Consider the following 18,529-nt stretch of genomic DNA (forward strand, 5'->3'; position numbering starts at 1 on the left):
CTACATCTACAACTATATTACTGCAAATGCCAATTTAAAATTTCATGCAAGTAGTTCTAGATTATATTGTGTGCTTAGTTCTGTGGTCTGACCTGTCAGGTCTACGTTGTAATTGAACGGGCTCGTTGGATCAGTTCACCTACCTGGTTAACAGATATTAAATAAGGTTGTGAAAACAGGAGGTGTAAGATTTGCTCTTCTCATTCTTTGCAGAAAATGGAGATGCTGTTGCACCCGCTTGACAATGGAATTTGTGTTTATGGACCATGACAAGTCCTCCGCGATATGTATCCCTAAGAACTTTTTGCTTTTTACCCTCTCCACTATTTCTCTGTGGATTGTGAGTGGAGGGTGCCCTCCATGGTTCCTTCTGAAGTCAATTATCTCCTTAGTCTTGTTCACATTCAGTGTCAAGTTATTGTTTTTGCACCATGCAATCAGTTGGTTAACCTCCTCTCAATAGGCTGTTTCATCATCATTGCTGATGAGACCCACAACTGTGTGTCATCTGAAAACTAGATTATGTAATTTGAACTGTACCTGGCAATGCAGTCATGGGTCAATAAAGTGAACAGTAAGGGGCTCAAGACACAACTCTGTGGTAACCCAGTGTTCATAATGATGTTCTCTGTGGTGTTCTTGCCAACGCATACTGTCTGGAGTCCATCTACGAGGAAGTCTAGTAACCAGTTGCACAGTGGGGTGCTGATACCCATTTGAACCATTTTCTTTATCAGATGCTGGGGAGGTGACTGTGTTGAGGGCAGAGCTGAAGTTTATGAATAGCATATGCACATAGCAGTTCTTATTTTCCAAGTGGCCGGCGATAAGTGAAGTGACAGTGAAATAATGTCTACTGTGGAGCAATTAGATTGGTATGCAAATTGAAGTAGATCAGAAGTTGCAGGAAGTCTTGATGTTATATAGTCCTTGACCAGCTGTTCAAAGCACTTCATTAGAGTGGAGGTGAGAGCTATGGGGCAGTAGTCATTTAGGCTTGATGGTTTAGACTTCTTGGGCAGTGGTATGATGGCTGTGTTTTTAAAACATTTGTGTACTATGGTCTGACTCAAAGAGGTGTTAAAGATATCAGTGAGGACGTTTCTCAGGATCAGCACAGTCCCTGAGTAACCCCCAGAATGTTGTCAGGTCCAGTTGCATTCCTTGGCAGTGGTATGATGGTTGTGTTTTTAAAACATTTGTGTACTATGGTCTGACTCAAAGAGGTGTTAAAGATATCAGTGAGGACGTTTCTCAGGATCAGCACAGTCCCTGAGTACCCCCCCAGATTGTTGTCAGGTCCAATTGCATTCCTTGGATTTACCCTGCGTAAGCTCCTTTGAAAGTCAACAAGGTTGAGACAGAGCACTTCATCATCCTGGCTGGTAGACTTTTGTTGCTGTAGTATTGTTCTTTTCCTCAAACCAGCTAAAATGTATGTTGAGCTTATTGAGAAATTCAGTGCTGTCATTGCACTGAGAATATGAAGGCCTGTAGTCTGTTATGGATTGAATTCTTTGCCACAGATGCCTGGAGTCTTTTACGTCTGTGAAGTGACTCCATAGGCATGTTTGGCATCTCTCACACCCCTATTTAGATTCACTCTGGCTAATCTAAGGGCATCCTTATCCCCCAACTTAAAGACATCATTGCGTGCTCAAAGAAGCTTTTACGCCTCTACATACAAAAACACACATGGTGTTCTGCACAGAAACTGGCAGACACCTATACACAAAGGACACACACACACACACACACACACACACACACACACACACACACACACACACACACACACACACACACACACACACTTGAATCAGCTAAATTCTGGTGTGGTAAATTTTTCTTTTACTATTGATTTGCAAAAAATGCACATATTCACTGACTGGTATCCTTCTGCATTAAGACTGGTACCACATGAAAAATTACTAACTTCTTTGGCCTTCCAAGGAATGCTTGTCTCCCCATTTGTGAACCAGTAGTATAAATCTGTTGTCATTATTTCACTGTACGTATAATGCATTTAAATGCAACAAGCATAATCATACTGACATGCTGTTGACTGCTTGTTGTAGTTCATGAATGTGTTGTGATACATAGTAATTGCTGCCTCTGTCTTGCCATAATTTGTGTTTACTATGCTTTATTATTTACAGGAGTTTTCATAGCTGGCCATTGTTTTTGTGTTGTGTTCTTAATGTTATTGCACTGCATATACTTTTGTGTATTTAAAAAAATCATATACAACTCATATAATTGTTAATTTTAGTCAAAACTCTTTTTAAATGATGTAATCAATGTCAAAGATGTCTGAATAATAGAACTGTTTCTCATGAATGAAACTGACTGTAAATTATGAAACAATGCAAATGATGTCCATGATGTATGTATAATGAGCGTTTCTCTCCTGGCTTCTTCTGAAAAAGGGCTGTACTTACTCGGACTTTCCCAGTAAACAAATGTCAGGCAATATATAAGCAAAGTTTTCTTACATTTGAGGATTTGGTTATTACAGTTTGACACTGTATCTTTTTTGTTGACTAGGTATGTCTGCATCTTATCCATCAGTGAAAGAATGGTTCGTTTACCCTGGTAATTTGTTGAAGGAAGCAGAACTAGTACAAGCTGTACCTTTGAACCTTTCAGGTACTGTATGGATACAATGCACAAAGTTTGTTACAAATCATTTGAATTTGCTAGGGGTGCTTTCTTCACTTCATTTGCTGCTTTGTCTTTGTTGATTTATCTGTGGTGTTCCTTGGTGCAATTTTTCCTTAATTCCCTATCTATATCTGCATCTCATAAGTTGATGTTATCATGCAACTTTGAAATACTTTGTTAATGTTAGCAACTAATACCTATGTGTTACTGTTACTGTTTTCAGTTCTCAGGCTTTTAGTATTGTTGCTTCCTGTGGAAATGTTTCATGAGCTCTCTGATCTTGTAGCCCAGGCAGGTATGACCCTAGCCCTGAATAGCATTCTGCCATCGCCCAGAATGATACTGCAGTACAAGGACAAAATGATTGACCTCAACAATTGGCTACGCTTCTGGTGTCATTCTAAGGGGATCCAGTATCTGTCTGCTTAGGATGACATGGTCGACAGATCACGATGCTTTGCCAGAGATTGCCTGCACCTGTCACCCCTGGGATTCCGGATACTGGCTAAGGTTCTTGCCGCCCCTATAGTGCCTTTTTTAGGCAAGGTTCAAATGACAAATTCACCACCGTAACAGGAACAGGCAAGCAAAAACTGAGGGTAATGCTACTCAGTGCTAGAAGTTTAAGTCTCAAAATGCACTCACTCGAGGCACTCCTTAAAATGGAGAACATTGATGTCTGTGCAGTGACTGAGACCTGGTTCAAGGCTCCAGAGAGCACCCCTGCACTACCAGGCTATAACTCATACCACACTTTTCGGCCATGTAACCTGGACCGGAACACCAAAGGCGGAGGTGTGTCCATATTCATTAAGGATATCCACACCTCCAGGCTAGTTGCTCAGCATAATGCATCCGAGGTTATCCAAGTCCAACTAACTCTGGGCAAAACTGCAATCCAAATTATAGCTTGCTACAGATCCCCCACCATGCCCCGAGATTCCCACTCCTCTTTTCTTGATGTACTGGAAAATATTAGGGTTCAACCAAACACCCTAATAATGAGCGATTTCAACTATCCCACCATTAACTGGGAAAACTACTCGTGTACCAGCTCCTTCACACAACGCTTTCTGGAATTCATAAACTCCAATGCCCTGGATCAACTTATCCACACCCCCACCAGGGGCAACAATATCCTAGACCTAGTCATTACCAATATGAGTGACTGGTGTTCCACACCTGATGTCAACTCCTCGTTGGTCCGATCTGAACATAAGCTAATCACCCCTGATATCCACATCCCGCCCCCACCCCTCATTAAGGAAACCACAGTAAAAAAATTCTCCAAAGCCAACTTCATGCTTCTTAAGACAGAAGTGGTGAACTTCATGATACCCATGCAGATGGACAATACAGTTACGACTGCTGAATCCTACACAAATGCACTCTATAAGCACTTACACGAGTGCATGGATTGTGCTATCCCAAACAGAACCAGGACGCTATCCTCCAAAAAAAGGAAGCCAATCTGGTGGTCCCCTGCCATAAACAACCTGTACAACAGAAGGAAGAAATTGATGTTCTTCGTGTTTCACTGTTGCAGTCATTACATGCAATTATTAACTTTTACTGACATTGGTAAGGAGCAAAAAAAAGTTTCCCCAATGGGGTACTTAGCTTTAGTTGAAGACTTCGGTTCTGAAACTCGAAAATGAAAATTTCAGGAGTCGGCCGACCGGCACTTGCGAACTGCTTCTGCTTTGGGCACTGCACGGCAAGAAAGACTGTGCCCATGCTGTGCAGTTACCAGGAACTGGCTCTTAAATTTAACTCGGTCAGTAGGGTCTGTTCCCTTCTTATTTGTTTGTTTATTTATTTATACATGTGTTAACTAGGCAGATGCACTGTTACAAAGACCCTTTTCAGGTGTGACCTGGGCTTAAACGCAAAGTTAGAAACAAAGTTACAGTATCATCCATTTCTTGCTGGAATTGAGAAAAATGACCTTCTGCAGGGCCCCCAAGCTAATGCTACTATTTGATGAGCTTGCTATGCTAGACCTGAATTCACTTTTTTTGCTGCATGATGGACATGATCAAGTGGGTAAGGAAATGCGCAATCAGCAACTGTCAGCTGCCACCTGCACAGGGCTCTAAGCAGATTCCTAGTGTGCCAGTACCACGTATGGTTGGTGTTTCTTGTTGTAGTAGGGTCCAGTAGCTGTGCAACATGAAAAAGACACAGGTTAAGTTCACAGGGTGCTAACACCAGAAAAAAATTTCTCTCTCCCACAGATTCCTCCTGCACATTGGAGTCAGAGTATCTTGAGATCACTATTTATGACATAGGCAAGGAAGTTCTTCCTTTCCTGGTGCTAGTATCACTCTGGAGAAAATGTCTAGCATATGAAATCCTCTGTGGACTGACTGGCAGGCTGCATTTACCTTTCTCAGAAGAGATTTAAGCACTAAAGGAAGAAGGATGAAAGACCATGGATAATTGCAGCCTTAGATCATGTTGTTTAGAAATGCAGTTTTTTGCAGTCCCTTTAGCTCCTAGTAAAGAATATATTCTGTACAGTCTCTAGTATGAGGGGCATATCATTCTTTGTAACATTCTAAGGCAGACCCTCATATAATATCTACAGGCCAAAATAAGGTTCAGAGACCTCAGAACTTTGCCAAGATGTTACCAGATATGTCTACCATTTTGCATAAGTTTGGCAACAGAGTGCTGTCCTCTGTTGTCGTGGGCCTTATGGATCTAACTATTTGTCTCACTTGTTGCACTTTTAGCCATCATTAGTGGATCAGACGCTGGAGATGTTGGTAGTACTTTATGATTTTGGACACGCAGTCATTGCTGTAGATCCTTAGTTGAACCTCCGTAATTCATTAACATATTTAATGCTGCATCTTCGACTGTTCCAAAGTGGTAGCTATGGCATCAGCTAATAATACATGTCTGCATTGGATTGTATGGCCAGCTGCTTCAGGAGGAATTTTGCTAGGCCATTCTGGATGCTAGATTTCAGGAGGAAGCCCTTTTTTCAGGAATCTTCTCAAGAGATAATTGAGGAGCTCCAGAAAAAGGGAAAGTATTTATCTACTTTTGACTGTAAGGAGGCAGTGACAAATTCTGTTTTCCTTGATGCAAAGATCTCTGCAGATGGTGATTGTAGCCATGAAATTAAAAGACATTTGCTTTTTTGAAGAGAAGATATGGGAAATCTGGATAGTGATTTAAAGAACAAAGACATATTGTCAGCAAAGGTCTATATACTCAAGGTTATTGATTTCTCAGTAATAAGATATGGCTGTGAGAGCTGGACTATAAGTAAGGCTGTGTGTACTGTAAAATCATTGCTTTTGAGGTATGATGTTGGAGAAAACATTTGAGAATTCCGTGGACTGCAAGAAGGTCTAGTTGGCCAATACACAAGGAAATAAACCTAGACTGCTCTCTGGAAGGCCTGATAATAAAACTGAAACTCAGGTGCTGTGGTCACATAATGCTAAGGCATGATTAATCAGAGAAAACACTAATGCTGGGAAGTATCAACTACAAAACAAAATAGTGTCAGAGGCTAAGGTGTCTAGACAGCAGCAATGAATATAAATCTGCAATAACTTAAACTCTTAAAGAAACCATTCTCAACAAATAGATCTAGTGTTCTAAATTCCTTGAGGTTACAAAGAATCAGACTCAACTAAACAGCAACAACAGCACCCTCAGATTCCATTTCCTCCATCAGGTTTAGCTCAGTTCATCAAAAATAAAAGATTTCTTGTAGGCTAAAGAAACAGTCCAGTAATCAGTAGTATTGTCCTCTCTGGGGCTTACAACTAAGTCTCTCAAAAAGTAGTTTTGCAAGGGCCACTGCTGAGGCCATAGTTTCTAGTCAGAATTGGCAGAAGGTTGTTGTCATAGATTGCTGTGCTCTCAGCAGAGGCAATTGTGACTTGAATATGGTTTTATGAGGTTTTGTCTTGTAACTGCTTAGAACTTCTCTCATCCGAAATTCGTCTGAGAGGCCAGATTGGCTGAATTATGCATATGGCTGTTCACATTGGGGTGTAGTGAAATCAAATTCATTACACCCAGCTAACTGAAACTGAATTTGCCATTTCCGGAATTGTCTTTTCTCCCAGTAAGCAAAGCGTATGAGCTAAAGTATAAAGTAATGAGTACAGAGGATCTCCTTGGCATTGGAAGAGTGGGTAGTGAAGGCCCCACAGAAAAGGATGATTCATTCATTCATTCATTCATTCATTCTTTCTTTTTGTTCCTATTTTGCTTAATGATCTGCATCAAAACAGCCCATGATGAGCTTTCTTTGATTGATTGTATGGGACTCATGCTTCATACGAGCATCTGAGTCTCTACCCCACATTAGAAGGGGACAGTGGAGCCTTTTGTAGCCCTTTTCCTGATAACATTAGGGAGTTAACTCTGAATTTCACTGAGAAAATTGTGGACTAAGAGTATGCCAGTATAAATTACAAGAATAAGTTCAATGGAACTTGCATGGAATTCAAAAAGAAAATTTATTCCATATCCAAAGGATATGCAAACTTTCTGACAATACAACTCCTCCTTAAGACAGAGTACAAGTATATCACTTATAAAAAGGTTCCTCTTGAAAACACTTTCTAATGAGTGACAGTAGTCATGCAGTTGGTCACATGTATACTTCACCGGTAAAAAGCAGCTTCTAATTAAGAGTGCAGAGTAGATGGCTTCATTTGGCTAAACAGTACCCTCTTTTTAAGAAAGTATTTTAAACTCAGGGTCATTTAAGCCAAAACTATGTACTGCATGAAGTTTGTGTGACACCTTGTTTCAGAAAGTAACAATTCTGTAGCATAACCCCCCCTTTTAAAATTGATACTGACAGTATCTAAAGCACGGCAACACAACTGGATTCTGCAACATTTTGCAAGAGCATTGATTAATACCTTATTCTTGTTCAGGGCTGTCTTTACATGAAATGGCACTCTAGATGAAGAGGTCTGTGGCAGCGTCTTACTGTTCCTGCTGCTCACCACTACTTATATCTCTAGTAGCCCCTGTTTTCCCCACATATTGTCTCCCTCACACCATCCAGATTAGGTTTTTCTTCCTTTTCCTCACACTTTGTCTTACTCTTCATCATTTTCCTGCATCCTTTCAACATACATTAACTACTCAAAATGGTACTGTAATTGTGGAGGGCATAAATTAAGTCTGGGGTATGGAGTCATTGGGCCCCCAGAAGCTTTGGTTTATAGATGCTGCAAGGTGCATTTTAGAGGTTTTTTAACAACCATTTCATCCAAACAAAGAAAAGAAATTCAGTCTTTATGCCTTTCAAGGGAAAATATGTTGTATCAAACCATTGATTTCCAATAAACAGTGACAAAATCCTTGTAGGAAGCATAAATCATATCTGGAAATAGTACTGCCCCCCCCCCAAAAAAAGATAGTTAATGTCTACGTACATCTATAGTGTTAAATTGTGATAAAAGTGAAAGAAGTTGCTGTTATAAATATAGACAACATGCTTCTTCACCCCTATCCCCAAAAAAGCAGCCACATTCTTTGAACCTCTCTGATGTCACAGTGGGACAAAATCAAAAGGACAAATGACAACAGTAATGTATTTCAACTTGCAGAAGAATGAAACACACATACACACACCCAAATAAAATTATATATATGTATATATAATATATATATATATATATATATATATATATATATATATATATGTGTGTGTGTGTGTGTGTGTGTGCATGTATACAGTCGTATGTAGTGTGCCTTCTTACATATATTTCTCAAAAGATACCCACCAGTATACATGAAGATGAAGAAAATGTTCACGGTAATGTTTTTCCATTTGTTACCACACAGTGCCTTGTTCATAAACAAGCTATAGCTACTTTCTGTGGAGTCCTCTGGGGTCGCACCTCACACACATCTGCAGATAAGTTAGAGTTGCTAGTCCAACTAAAACATCTTTTTCAATTAGGAGGAAACTGGAGAACCTATAGAAAAAGCACATGAATAAAGGGAGGGTGGATAGACTTTTCACTGAAGGCATCCCCATTGAGAACTGAGTCAGTGAACCTGTTTCTTTGAAATAACATTATTACCCACTGCAGCATTGTGCTACTCTTTGGAATTACATGCCAGCAAATTGGTGGAATGCTAGCTCAAGTATGGCAAGTCTGGGATGTTTACGTATAGGCATAAGTCAGATCAGCAATAATTTTACACTAATTTTAGCAAAATATAATACGTTTCACAACACTGCTTCTGACAAACCAGATTGGATATAATTTAACTGTGATCAAACAGCAGCAGAGGAAATCACTTTAATCCATAGATTATCCCATACTCAGTAATTATGGCCACTTTGCTGATTGTGTAATCCTCAGATGTCTGATCATGCAAAACCAATGGCTGCTGTAATGTATTTTAAGTTTGTTTCACACAAACATACAGTAGTCTTAGTAAAGAATTACAGCTGACTTCACACAAATGCACAGTAGTCCGGCAAGTTTAGGTTAATGACGGTTTCCAGAGCTTAGCTAAACAATCCTGTATTGGTTTGTAATTGACTGCACAGTAGCTTGGTAAGAGAAGTATTTATTTGAATTTATATTTTATTTTTTAACACTGTTTTTCACAGTTTGTAGGAAGCGATAGCTTGTAAACAAGTAGATTTATTTTGATTTATATTTTGTGATTTTTACCTTTAATTTTCACTGTATGTTGTTAGAAATGGATAGGTTTTAGACAGTCAAACACTAGCCATCCCAAGGGACGTAGTCAACTATACATTCACACAGACTGCAGAGATGACAATCCAGAGCTTATCTAAACAATCCTGTTTTGTGATTTAATTATCTTTACTATTAAAAGAGGTGTTACTGTGAGCGATAGTAAGCAGAAACTACTGCATGCAATGTAAATGAATTCCAGATTTTGCAAGAGCAACAACTTTACTGTACTTAATTTAATATTCAGTTGTATATTGTTTGTGTGATTTTTCTCTTACTTGATTGAAGTTCTATTTGAATTCTGTGATAACTGATTTTGATTATTCTTTTCTTTTAGAATTTTTTATTAATTTGCAACTGAATATGTATTCCTTCAATAAATATGCCATTAATGATTTGCTAAAGCACAAATATCTTGTACAGTGTAATAAATGCTATGTATATTTTAAAGGTAGCACGTAATAGCACTGGTGATCTGTTTTCCTCATGTCAAAAGTTGGATGTGTTTCATACCATTATTAGTAGTAAATCTAGACTTACTGATGATGATTGCAGTTGTGCAATTGCTGCAGCTTGGAGAACTGTTACATATAGTGACTGGACTGATGTGATAAATAATGTTAGGCAAAGAGCAAATAGGATATTTTATATATATATATATATATATATATATATATATATATATATATATATCGGATGTTTCTATTGTCGGTAAAGGTCACTTAACCCCTATGAAACATGATAATGCCACTGACAACTTTAGAATTCTCGATACAAGTATTCAGCAATTTGAGGATTCAGAGCATATACAAGGAAATAAAAAAACTAAAGAAAGGAAGAAGTTCACAACAAATAAAGAAGGAAAAGAAACTGATAAATGTCTGTAAAGACGAGAATACCTATCAAAAAGGACACTGCTTTGTTATGTAACACATAGATTGCAGGGAATGATACAATTTTAAATCAAAAAAATTCTTCAGTCTACAGAAAAGGGCATCATTTTTTTCAAAAAGAGAAGGTAGAAAAATAGAGGCAGTGGGCAGGTGAAAAGGTAGAGATCAAAGTTGAACATGGAAGGATTAAAAAATATTACCATAAGAAAATAGAGGAGAAAGACAGATATTGACAACATGGATCAAGCTGTGGATGTACAAAGCCAGATGGATGAAAATTGTATGCTTGCAAATGTAATAAGCAATGAAATCAGTGGGATTAATAAGACTAACATTGATGAAGATCACTCCTTTGTAACAATCGATAGAGCAGATATTACTGAATTAGAAGTTGAAGATTTTTTAGATCTGGTCAGAAAAAATATTCTTGCAATTTGAGATTCAATTACTAGCGGAACTGATACATTTGCAGAGAAAATAATGAGCATCATATAGTGTTATGCTTGCCAGGAGCAAAAATAGAGGTTGTGAGGCAGGCCTTAGAACTCCCTAATGTAAGGAAGTACAGATCTGTTTTAGTCATGTCAGTACAAATTATCTCATCCACAATGACTCTCTGACTGTTAGTAGGAACTTATACCTCTTAGATAGCATAGCTTGTGCAGGTGTTAGGTGATATTTTTTTTTTTTTACAAATCACATATAGAAAAAGAGTCATGCCACCATGAATGAAAAGATATTTTGGGTAAACATCTACATGAAATAAATATCCTGTTTTAAAATGAAAATGTGTAGAGCATCCGAGCCTAATTTTGGGCACACGTGTTCAGACAGGATGGCATGCACTTGTCAAGCAGGGAAAAAAAATTGCAGCAAATATTTTGCGATGTTTGACAAACATAAGGCAGGATCTTTGCCAGGTTGAAAGTTTAATATTTCACAGATTTAATGAATCTTTGATGGTTGTTAGTGCTAGGAGCATTAATAATAGAGTTTTTTTTTTTAATTAAAAAATTTGCTATGGTCCCGTAAGATTGATGTTGCTGTTGTTTGTGAAACTTTGTTAAAGAACAGTGACTGTAAACCAGTTCTGTCAGGGTATAAATGTTTTTATTACAACAGACATTCTAACAGAAATCAGGTGGAGGTGTTATGATAGGGATTAAAGTTAGTTATGAGACCTGTGATTATTACATGTTCAGTGACAATACCAATACTGTGTAACTGTGACAATAAATGTAGCCCTGAAACATATAACAGTTGTTGGAGTGTATAGACCACAAAGTCAAGTGCTGATCACCTAGAGGAATTCTTACATTTCTTGCATGAAACACAAGACTGAAGAATAGTAATGGCTGAAGACTTAAATTTACCAGAAACAGACTGGAATATGTTCAGGGGCAGCAATTGCTTCAAATTGTACAAAGAAAAAAAAATGCTGTTACTTCATGTCAAATTTTACCACTGTTGATGTGCAGTGATCTTGGAGTTATGAAGGTTCATTTTGTGCTAGATAATGCTGCCAAACTAAAATCTAAACCAATGCACAAAAGATTAATAGCAGATTATATGGAAACAAAACAGTCACTATGTAAAATTAACTGGAGTGATGCGTTTCGTGGAAAAAAACTGCAGAAGGAATGGGGAAAGTTTTGAAAGAAAAATTGTTTGAATGCAAAACAAATCGAAAAAAAATGTTTTAACATCAGCATCTAGGCACACAGTGGTCAGGAGGATATGTTTGCATAAGAATGAGATATTTGGTTAAGGTGAGAGACAAAAATATAAGAAATGGAAAACGAGTTCAAACTACAACTTTGAAAACTGAAATAAAAAAGCTGGACTAACAAATTTAGCATAGTGTGAAACAAGATCAAGGAAAATATTTAGAAATATTGAGCATAACAGGAAACCATTTTTTTAGAAAAATAATAATTTGGAAGGAGTAAAGGCATATAAATTAAATTGATAAACTGTGCATAGATTCTAAAATATATTTTCAGACTCAACAGACTGTAGATATGTTTACAAAATCTTAAGCATAACAGTTTGGCGTCATAAGGGACGTGATTAGTTGTCCTAGTGGCATCTAGGTAACCTCAGATACTGAAATCAAATTAGATTATATTGAAAAAGAACTATGGAAACGGGATCCAAACAAAGCACAAGGAGGAGAAGGAATTAGTAATAATGTCCTGAGAACAGTTCAGTAAGAACTTCCAGTACCATTATATCTGTTATTTACTAGCTTGTATAAATACGGAGAGATTCCTCAAGATTGGAGACATATATTTATTAAAGGGTCTATATTACATAGTCGAAGTATGACAACTTCGAACGTTATATGGTCGAGACCATATGTTCAAAGTTGTCATACTTAGAAGTGAGGAAAAAAAAATAAAACACAGGAACAACCTCTTGACAGTTTTAAGCAGGGGGGCTAGCCCCCCTGCACCCCCTGAGTGCAGTCTCAGAGTTGGTATATTTAAAGAGTGAGGGGAGCAGGGGGGTCTTTTGTGTTGTTTTATTTTTTTCTACGTGTTTGAAATTCTGTAAGTTTGAATATATAGGTTCGAACATATGGTGTTCGAACTTATAGAATTTCGACTACGTGATATAGATCCCTTATTAAACTTGTCTTTAAGAGAAAGGGGAGTAAGACAAACCATAGTCATACAAACCCTCAAGTCTACTTTCATGTTATGGAAAAATAATGGTGTGGGTAATACTGGATAAGTTATTGTCAGAATTGGAAAGGTTGGGACTTGAAACCATATATCAGCATGCATATTTTAAATAGATCCATTGCCACCTGTAACATTATGCTGTATAACAATATAATAACAGCTATGAATGAAAATTTGTGCTGTGATGTAATCTATGTACATTTAACTTCAACATTTGACAGGCTCACAATAAATTAGAACAACTAGTTATTGATGTACTCTTGAAAAGATGGATAGCTGCATGGCTTACAGATAGGAAGTGGCAAGATTCATGCAGCAATTGAAGAGGTGAAATTCTTAGTTGCAGTCAAGGTGTTTCACAGGGTACTGTCCTAGGCCCATACTTGTTTAGACTGTATCTTTCAGAGCTATATTTTTCATCTGAGGTGTTCTAAAGTTTAAATGCAGATAACTTGAAGTTATGTACACTAATTACATGTTACAGATATGCCATGTCTGCAAAAGAACTTCACTAAATTGTTTGGGTACAGGAGAATAATATGCTGATAAATACATAAAAAAACTAATCATATCAGATTTGGGAGATATAAATTGAAAGGTGAATATTTAAAACAGCACACAGTGATTGAAACTGTAGATTCAGTTAAGGACCTGGGTATATGGGTAGATCCAGCTGTCAGTTTTTCTAATAATGTCAACTACTTGGCTAATGATAGTTATAGAACTATAGGTTGTATAAAACGATTTATAAAGTCTGGGAAATCAGAAATGATGAAGTCATTGTTTGTTAGTTACATTAGACCCAAACTTGAGTATGGAATAACCATATGGAAATCTTATAAGAAAGCAAGCATGAATAAACTGAAGAGAGTACAGCAGAAATATACCAAGGGCATCCATGGATGTGAAAATATAAAATAGGTGTGAGTGCATGCGTGTGTGTGTGCTTTCCGTGGAAGGTTGGGCGCTGGGCTGACAACTCGAAACTGTAAAACTCCACTGCCAGTCATGAGTGGACAGGAAAAAGCCAAGAGAGAGATGAAAGACTAAAATACATGAACTTTGTACATTTTCTCATGTCGATATTTAAGAGGAGACCTTTTCAGGTATATCGAGTATTTACAGATAACTACCTCTGGGAAAGTTTGGGGTTATCAAAAAGTAGTAGAGAATATTCAGGCAATCTGTGCAGAAGATTCAGTAGTAATGAGAAGTGCACCAATTAGTTCTCTGAAAGAGCAGCTGATGCATGGAAAAGACTACCAAATTACATTTAACAAGCACTAGTTTTGATATTTTTAAGAACAGCCTGAGCACTTGCTATGGAAACAGCTGTTTTGATATATTGGCAAGCTAGAAGGGCATTAATGCCCATGCTAGAAATATTTGTATGTATGTATGTTTAAACTGCACAAGCAACAGCCAGGTCAGTAATATTCCTTCACAGACAATCCCCATACCCAGCAATTATATCCACTTCTTCAATTGTGCACACCTCAGATGTATGATTGTGATCAAATAACAGTCACAGTAACGTCCTTCTACTTTTTTCACAGAAGCCATAGCAACATAGCCATAGCAGTTAATTAATCAATGGGGCGGTGAAAGCCGACGCACTCTGGCTAGGCTTATAAATGCCCTCGGACAGATAGCCTAGTACCTACCTATGAACAGTAAAATATTTCAACTTGCTCAAGATCATATTATTCCTGCATAGCCATAATATGACCATTTAATTGGTGCAAACAACATCAGGGTTAATCACATTTCATCTTCAGACAGCTCCTGTACCTAGCATCATAGCCACTTTGTTGACTCTGTACACCTCATATGTTTGATTATAATAAAAATATGGCATTAGTAATATAGTTCAACTCTGTTTCACGTAAATATGCATTAACCATTTGCAGTAAAGCATTCCAACTTTCTTATACTCATTAGTTTTGCAACCTCAGAATAATATCTGTTTAAGGTAAGTAAACAGAACAGTCAGCAATTTTCCACTGCTTACTGACCCAGCTGTTATAGTCACTTGATGGGCTGTGTACACCTCAGATGTTTGATTGATCTAGAAATTAATGAAATGGCTGCAGTATTTTTGTAATTGTGTTTCACACAAGCATGCAGTTAGATGGCCATAGTAAGTTATTCACTTGTTTCACACAATTACACATTAGTTCTGTAAAGCCAGAAGAATGACTGGTCAATTTAAATAAAAAGCAGCAATGGTAGTCCCACATGCAAAGCAACTATTGTCACCTTGTTGACTGTGTGCATCTTAGATGTTTGGCTGCAGTAATTAAAAATAGTAATTGCTGCTGTTGTTTTAAATAGACAATAGCCAGCCACAGTATAAGTATTCCAAACATAGTTCTCAAATTCTAAGCACAATAATCAGAGAAGAACCCAAAAATTACAGACTGGGAAAAGGCCCAACATTAGGAGCAGTTTTGAGTATTGCAGTTATATACTTAGAAAGTTGCTAGAATAGTGAGTTTTGCATTACCATGCAATTACTGAATAATATGTTGTCTGAAACTCAGGTGTATGTCATTCCTTATGACTGTAGCCAAGCTTTTACCAGAAAACCTCAAACAGAGCAGACCAAAAACAGAAGGAGAAATCTGGGACAATGTCTGCCATTCTTTTCAACCTTACAACTTCAGAATGTAAAACACTACTTCTCATAGTATGCAGCAGAAAGACAAAATGTGGAACACTTACAACAACTTTGTCTAGAAAGCTGCCAACATGGATAAAACTGTTAAATCATACCTACAAAAAGTTATTTTATTGAATTTTGATGGATTCATATGATTCAGTATTATTTGATATTGATATTCATTAAAAAATCTTAAACGTGCATGTGTGATGATCCCTTTTTATACATGGAGCGTGGGATGTTTAAGACTCAAAGTAAGGAACTCTTCTCAACTGAGGTACAATTAAGAAGTATTCTTCACTCAAATGCAAATTAGTCTAAACTATGTTTTTCCCATAATATCTGGTTGCCTCTCAGGATAAAAAATAAAATAACTTACATGCTGTTTTCCTGACCATCATGCCATCCACTGCCCATATTATGTGATTTTTCTGACATAAAAAAAACTTACCTCCTATTTAAACAGAAAATTATGCTGACTACAGAAATTTATCTTCCTCTTTCTGCAGTTATTTAATTCAGCCCAACTTCAAAAGTACTTCAAAGATTTCCCATCTTTCATTTCAGTGACACCCATGATCCACACAGTTAATTAGAATTTGTTGAGTAGGTCTTGAGTAGAAGCAAGCCATAAGACTGGAAATTACAACATATTGCTTACAGTGTACTGCAGCTATGGCTGTGTTGAACATTGTACTATTTCAGCAGCATTCCCTCCTCAGAAAAAAAACTACCCAAGAAAAGTGCCCCTGACTGAATTGCACATCGTAGCCTGGGTGATTGCCTGGGTCTCCTATGTGTAAAGCCATCCATGTTCGCAATATCACTTCTTGTATGCATGCTGCTCTATTTTCCCTTTATAAAAGCAATTAAATTCACAGAGGGCTACATAAATATTTTCAAATATTTGTCAGTTAGCATAAAAGTTAATATTAGTGGTCATATCGTTGTTTTTTTTTTTAATTTTGTCTCTACACAAAACTATATGACAATTGCTGCAGTGACAGCATCTAAAGATTCCATTCATTTTACTCTCTTTACATTTATGTTTTTGATTACTGGTTATCACTGGAAGAGCCATCTTGGAGGGATGGGAATTTTATGTCCATTACTAGTTCACCCTTCCAGGGTAGGATTGGGTACTACTGTACTCTTTCTAGCTGTCACCTGATGAACAGTGAGAGTTGTAGCAGCTAAAAAGAAGGCTGAAAGAGAGTGCATCAGCATCATACAATGCAGAGCTCTATGCTACAACTTACAGTTCATATATATGTTGAAACGCATGTATGCCTGGGCCCAGCACTCTAGATATTCATTTCCATTACCACATAGGGGATTGTGGGATAAGGAGAAATCATGTTACCTGCTTGGATTACAGCCCACCCCATTATACTGCATCACATGTACGATTGAGAAATTAAATGTCTAGCCATTTACCAAGAGTAAGGTGATGGTCGGTAGTTAAGACCAGAGTATAATATAGGGAAAAAGAAAACTGATATTGCTTTTTCAAGAAGCTGCAGCATTCTAATTCCACCTGCCACATTTAACAGTTTCTTTGCCTGCTTGAATGTAAAAATATTGTCCTGGATACATTTCTCTAATAGTCTGTTATTTACATCTTTTACAAGCCGCAGTTGTACAGCGGTAGCATTGTTGCCTCACAGCAAGAGCTTCTCCTGTTCGATCCACATCTTAGTGCCTTTTGTGTGGAGTCTGCATGTCCTCCCTGTGGTCGAGTAGCCTCCGAAAGACATGCGTGAATGGGCGTGCCTTCGCTGAAGGTTGGGCGTCGGGCTGGCAACTCGGCACCATAAAAATCTACTGTCAATCATTAGCAGACCGGAGTTCCGCTGTGGCGACCCCTAACTGGGAAAAGACAAAAAGAAAAACTATTTGGAGACATCATACAAATCATGCTGTAGAAGACATGGATTTTTGCTACTGTGTATTCATTTCCTGTTGTGCATATTTTCTGAAATCCATTCAAGCCAGTGCATCAGCAGTGTTTAGGGCTACTGATTTCCTGTTATCTGCACTCTATTTTAACAGTGTAATGGGCAAAGTACATAGCAGGTAAAAAATATTTTAAATACTTTTGTCAGATGGAGTTTAATGTGCAAAACTGTTCCTTTTAATTTAGCTGATGATTGAACTTTCTTAGCTGTAATGCTTGGAACAGCTGTCATGACTGAGAAATAACCTCCAGTAGGCCTGTTTTAAAGAAAACCCAGAACTCTCAACTCCATCTTACTTTGGATGCATGGTATTTCAAAGGGTCGCTAAAGGCAGAAATAAAAAAAAAGTGCATTGTTTGGCTTGCCATGAAGTTCTACACAGTATAAACCTGCCAACAGCACAATAAGTTTTCATTAGTGTTTTTATTTATTTTATAGTCCTTTAAATCCCTTCAAGAGGCAGACATGGTAACATGATCTTATTTATTTAGAAAGCTAGTTCTTGCCCAAAATGCACTGTAAGGGCACAATTAATGAGACTATAATGTCTTTGTTTCTCCTATGAAATTACAAATGAAAAATACTGCTAAGTTTGAGAATCCCCAGTAATAATTTCAATGAGTGGTCTGCAGTTAATATTACAGATTTGTTTCCTGCACTTGTTATACAGTTTGTAAAAAATGTTTTATGAGGTAGTAAACAAATAGTTGTGATACCATAGCATTTTTGTGGTTTCATGTCCTGTCCCAGGCGCTCCATCCCCTACCTTCCTTCCCTTAGCCATATAGGTTATAATATTTTCTCTTAGAAAACTTTAGCTGATTAGTGAAATGCAAATGGTAGTACATATGAAAAACATCATTGTGCAAAACTGTTCATTTCTGTTCTTACTTATGTTTTCTTTTTGCAGCAGTTCCACTAGACAGTGCATTTATGAATCTTGCATATACACAGACCA

The 18,529-nt window shown here is 37.5% G+C and overlaps 1 protein-coding gene across 2 annotated transcripts in view; it reads left to right on the forward strand.

The window, feature by feature from the left end:
- Positions 1 to 18,529, forward strand: part of FAM120B (family with sequence similarity 120B) — a 1,321,047-nt gene that overhangs the window by 385,264 nt on the left and 917,254 nt on the right. For both annotated transcript variants that reach the window (XM_044066895.1, XM_044066905.1), the window contains exon 4: positions 2,548 to 2,649. In XM_044066895.1, the coding sequence (XP_043922830.1) occupies positions 2,548 to 2,649 (102 nt within the window). The remainder of the gene's footprint in view (positions 1 to 2,547; positions 2,650 to 18,529) is intronic.

Source organism: Protopterus annectens, chromosome 1.part0 (genome assembly GCF_019279795.1).
Source record: "Protopterus annectens isolate FY-2018-M chromosome 1.part0, PAN1.0, whole genome shotgun sequence".
Classification (NCBI taxonomy): domain Eukaryota; kingdom Metazoa; phylum Chordata; order Ceratodontiformes; family Protopteridae; genus Protopterus; species Protopterus annectens.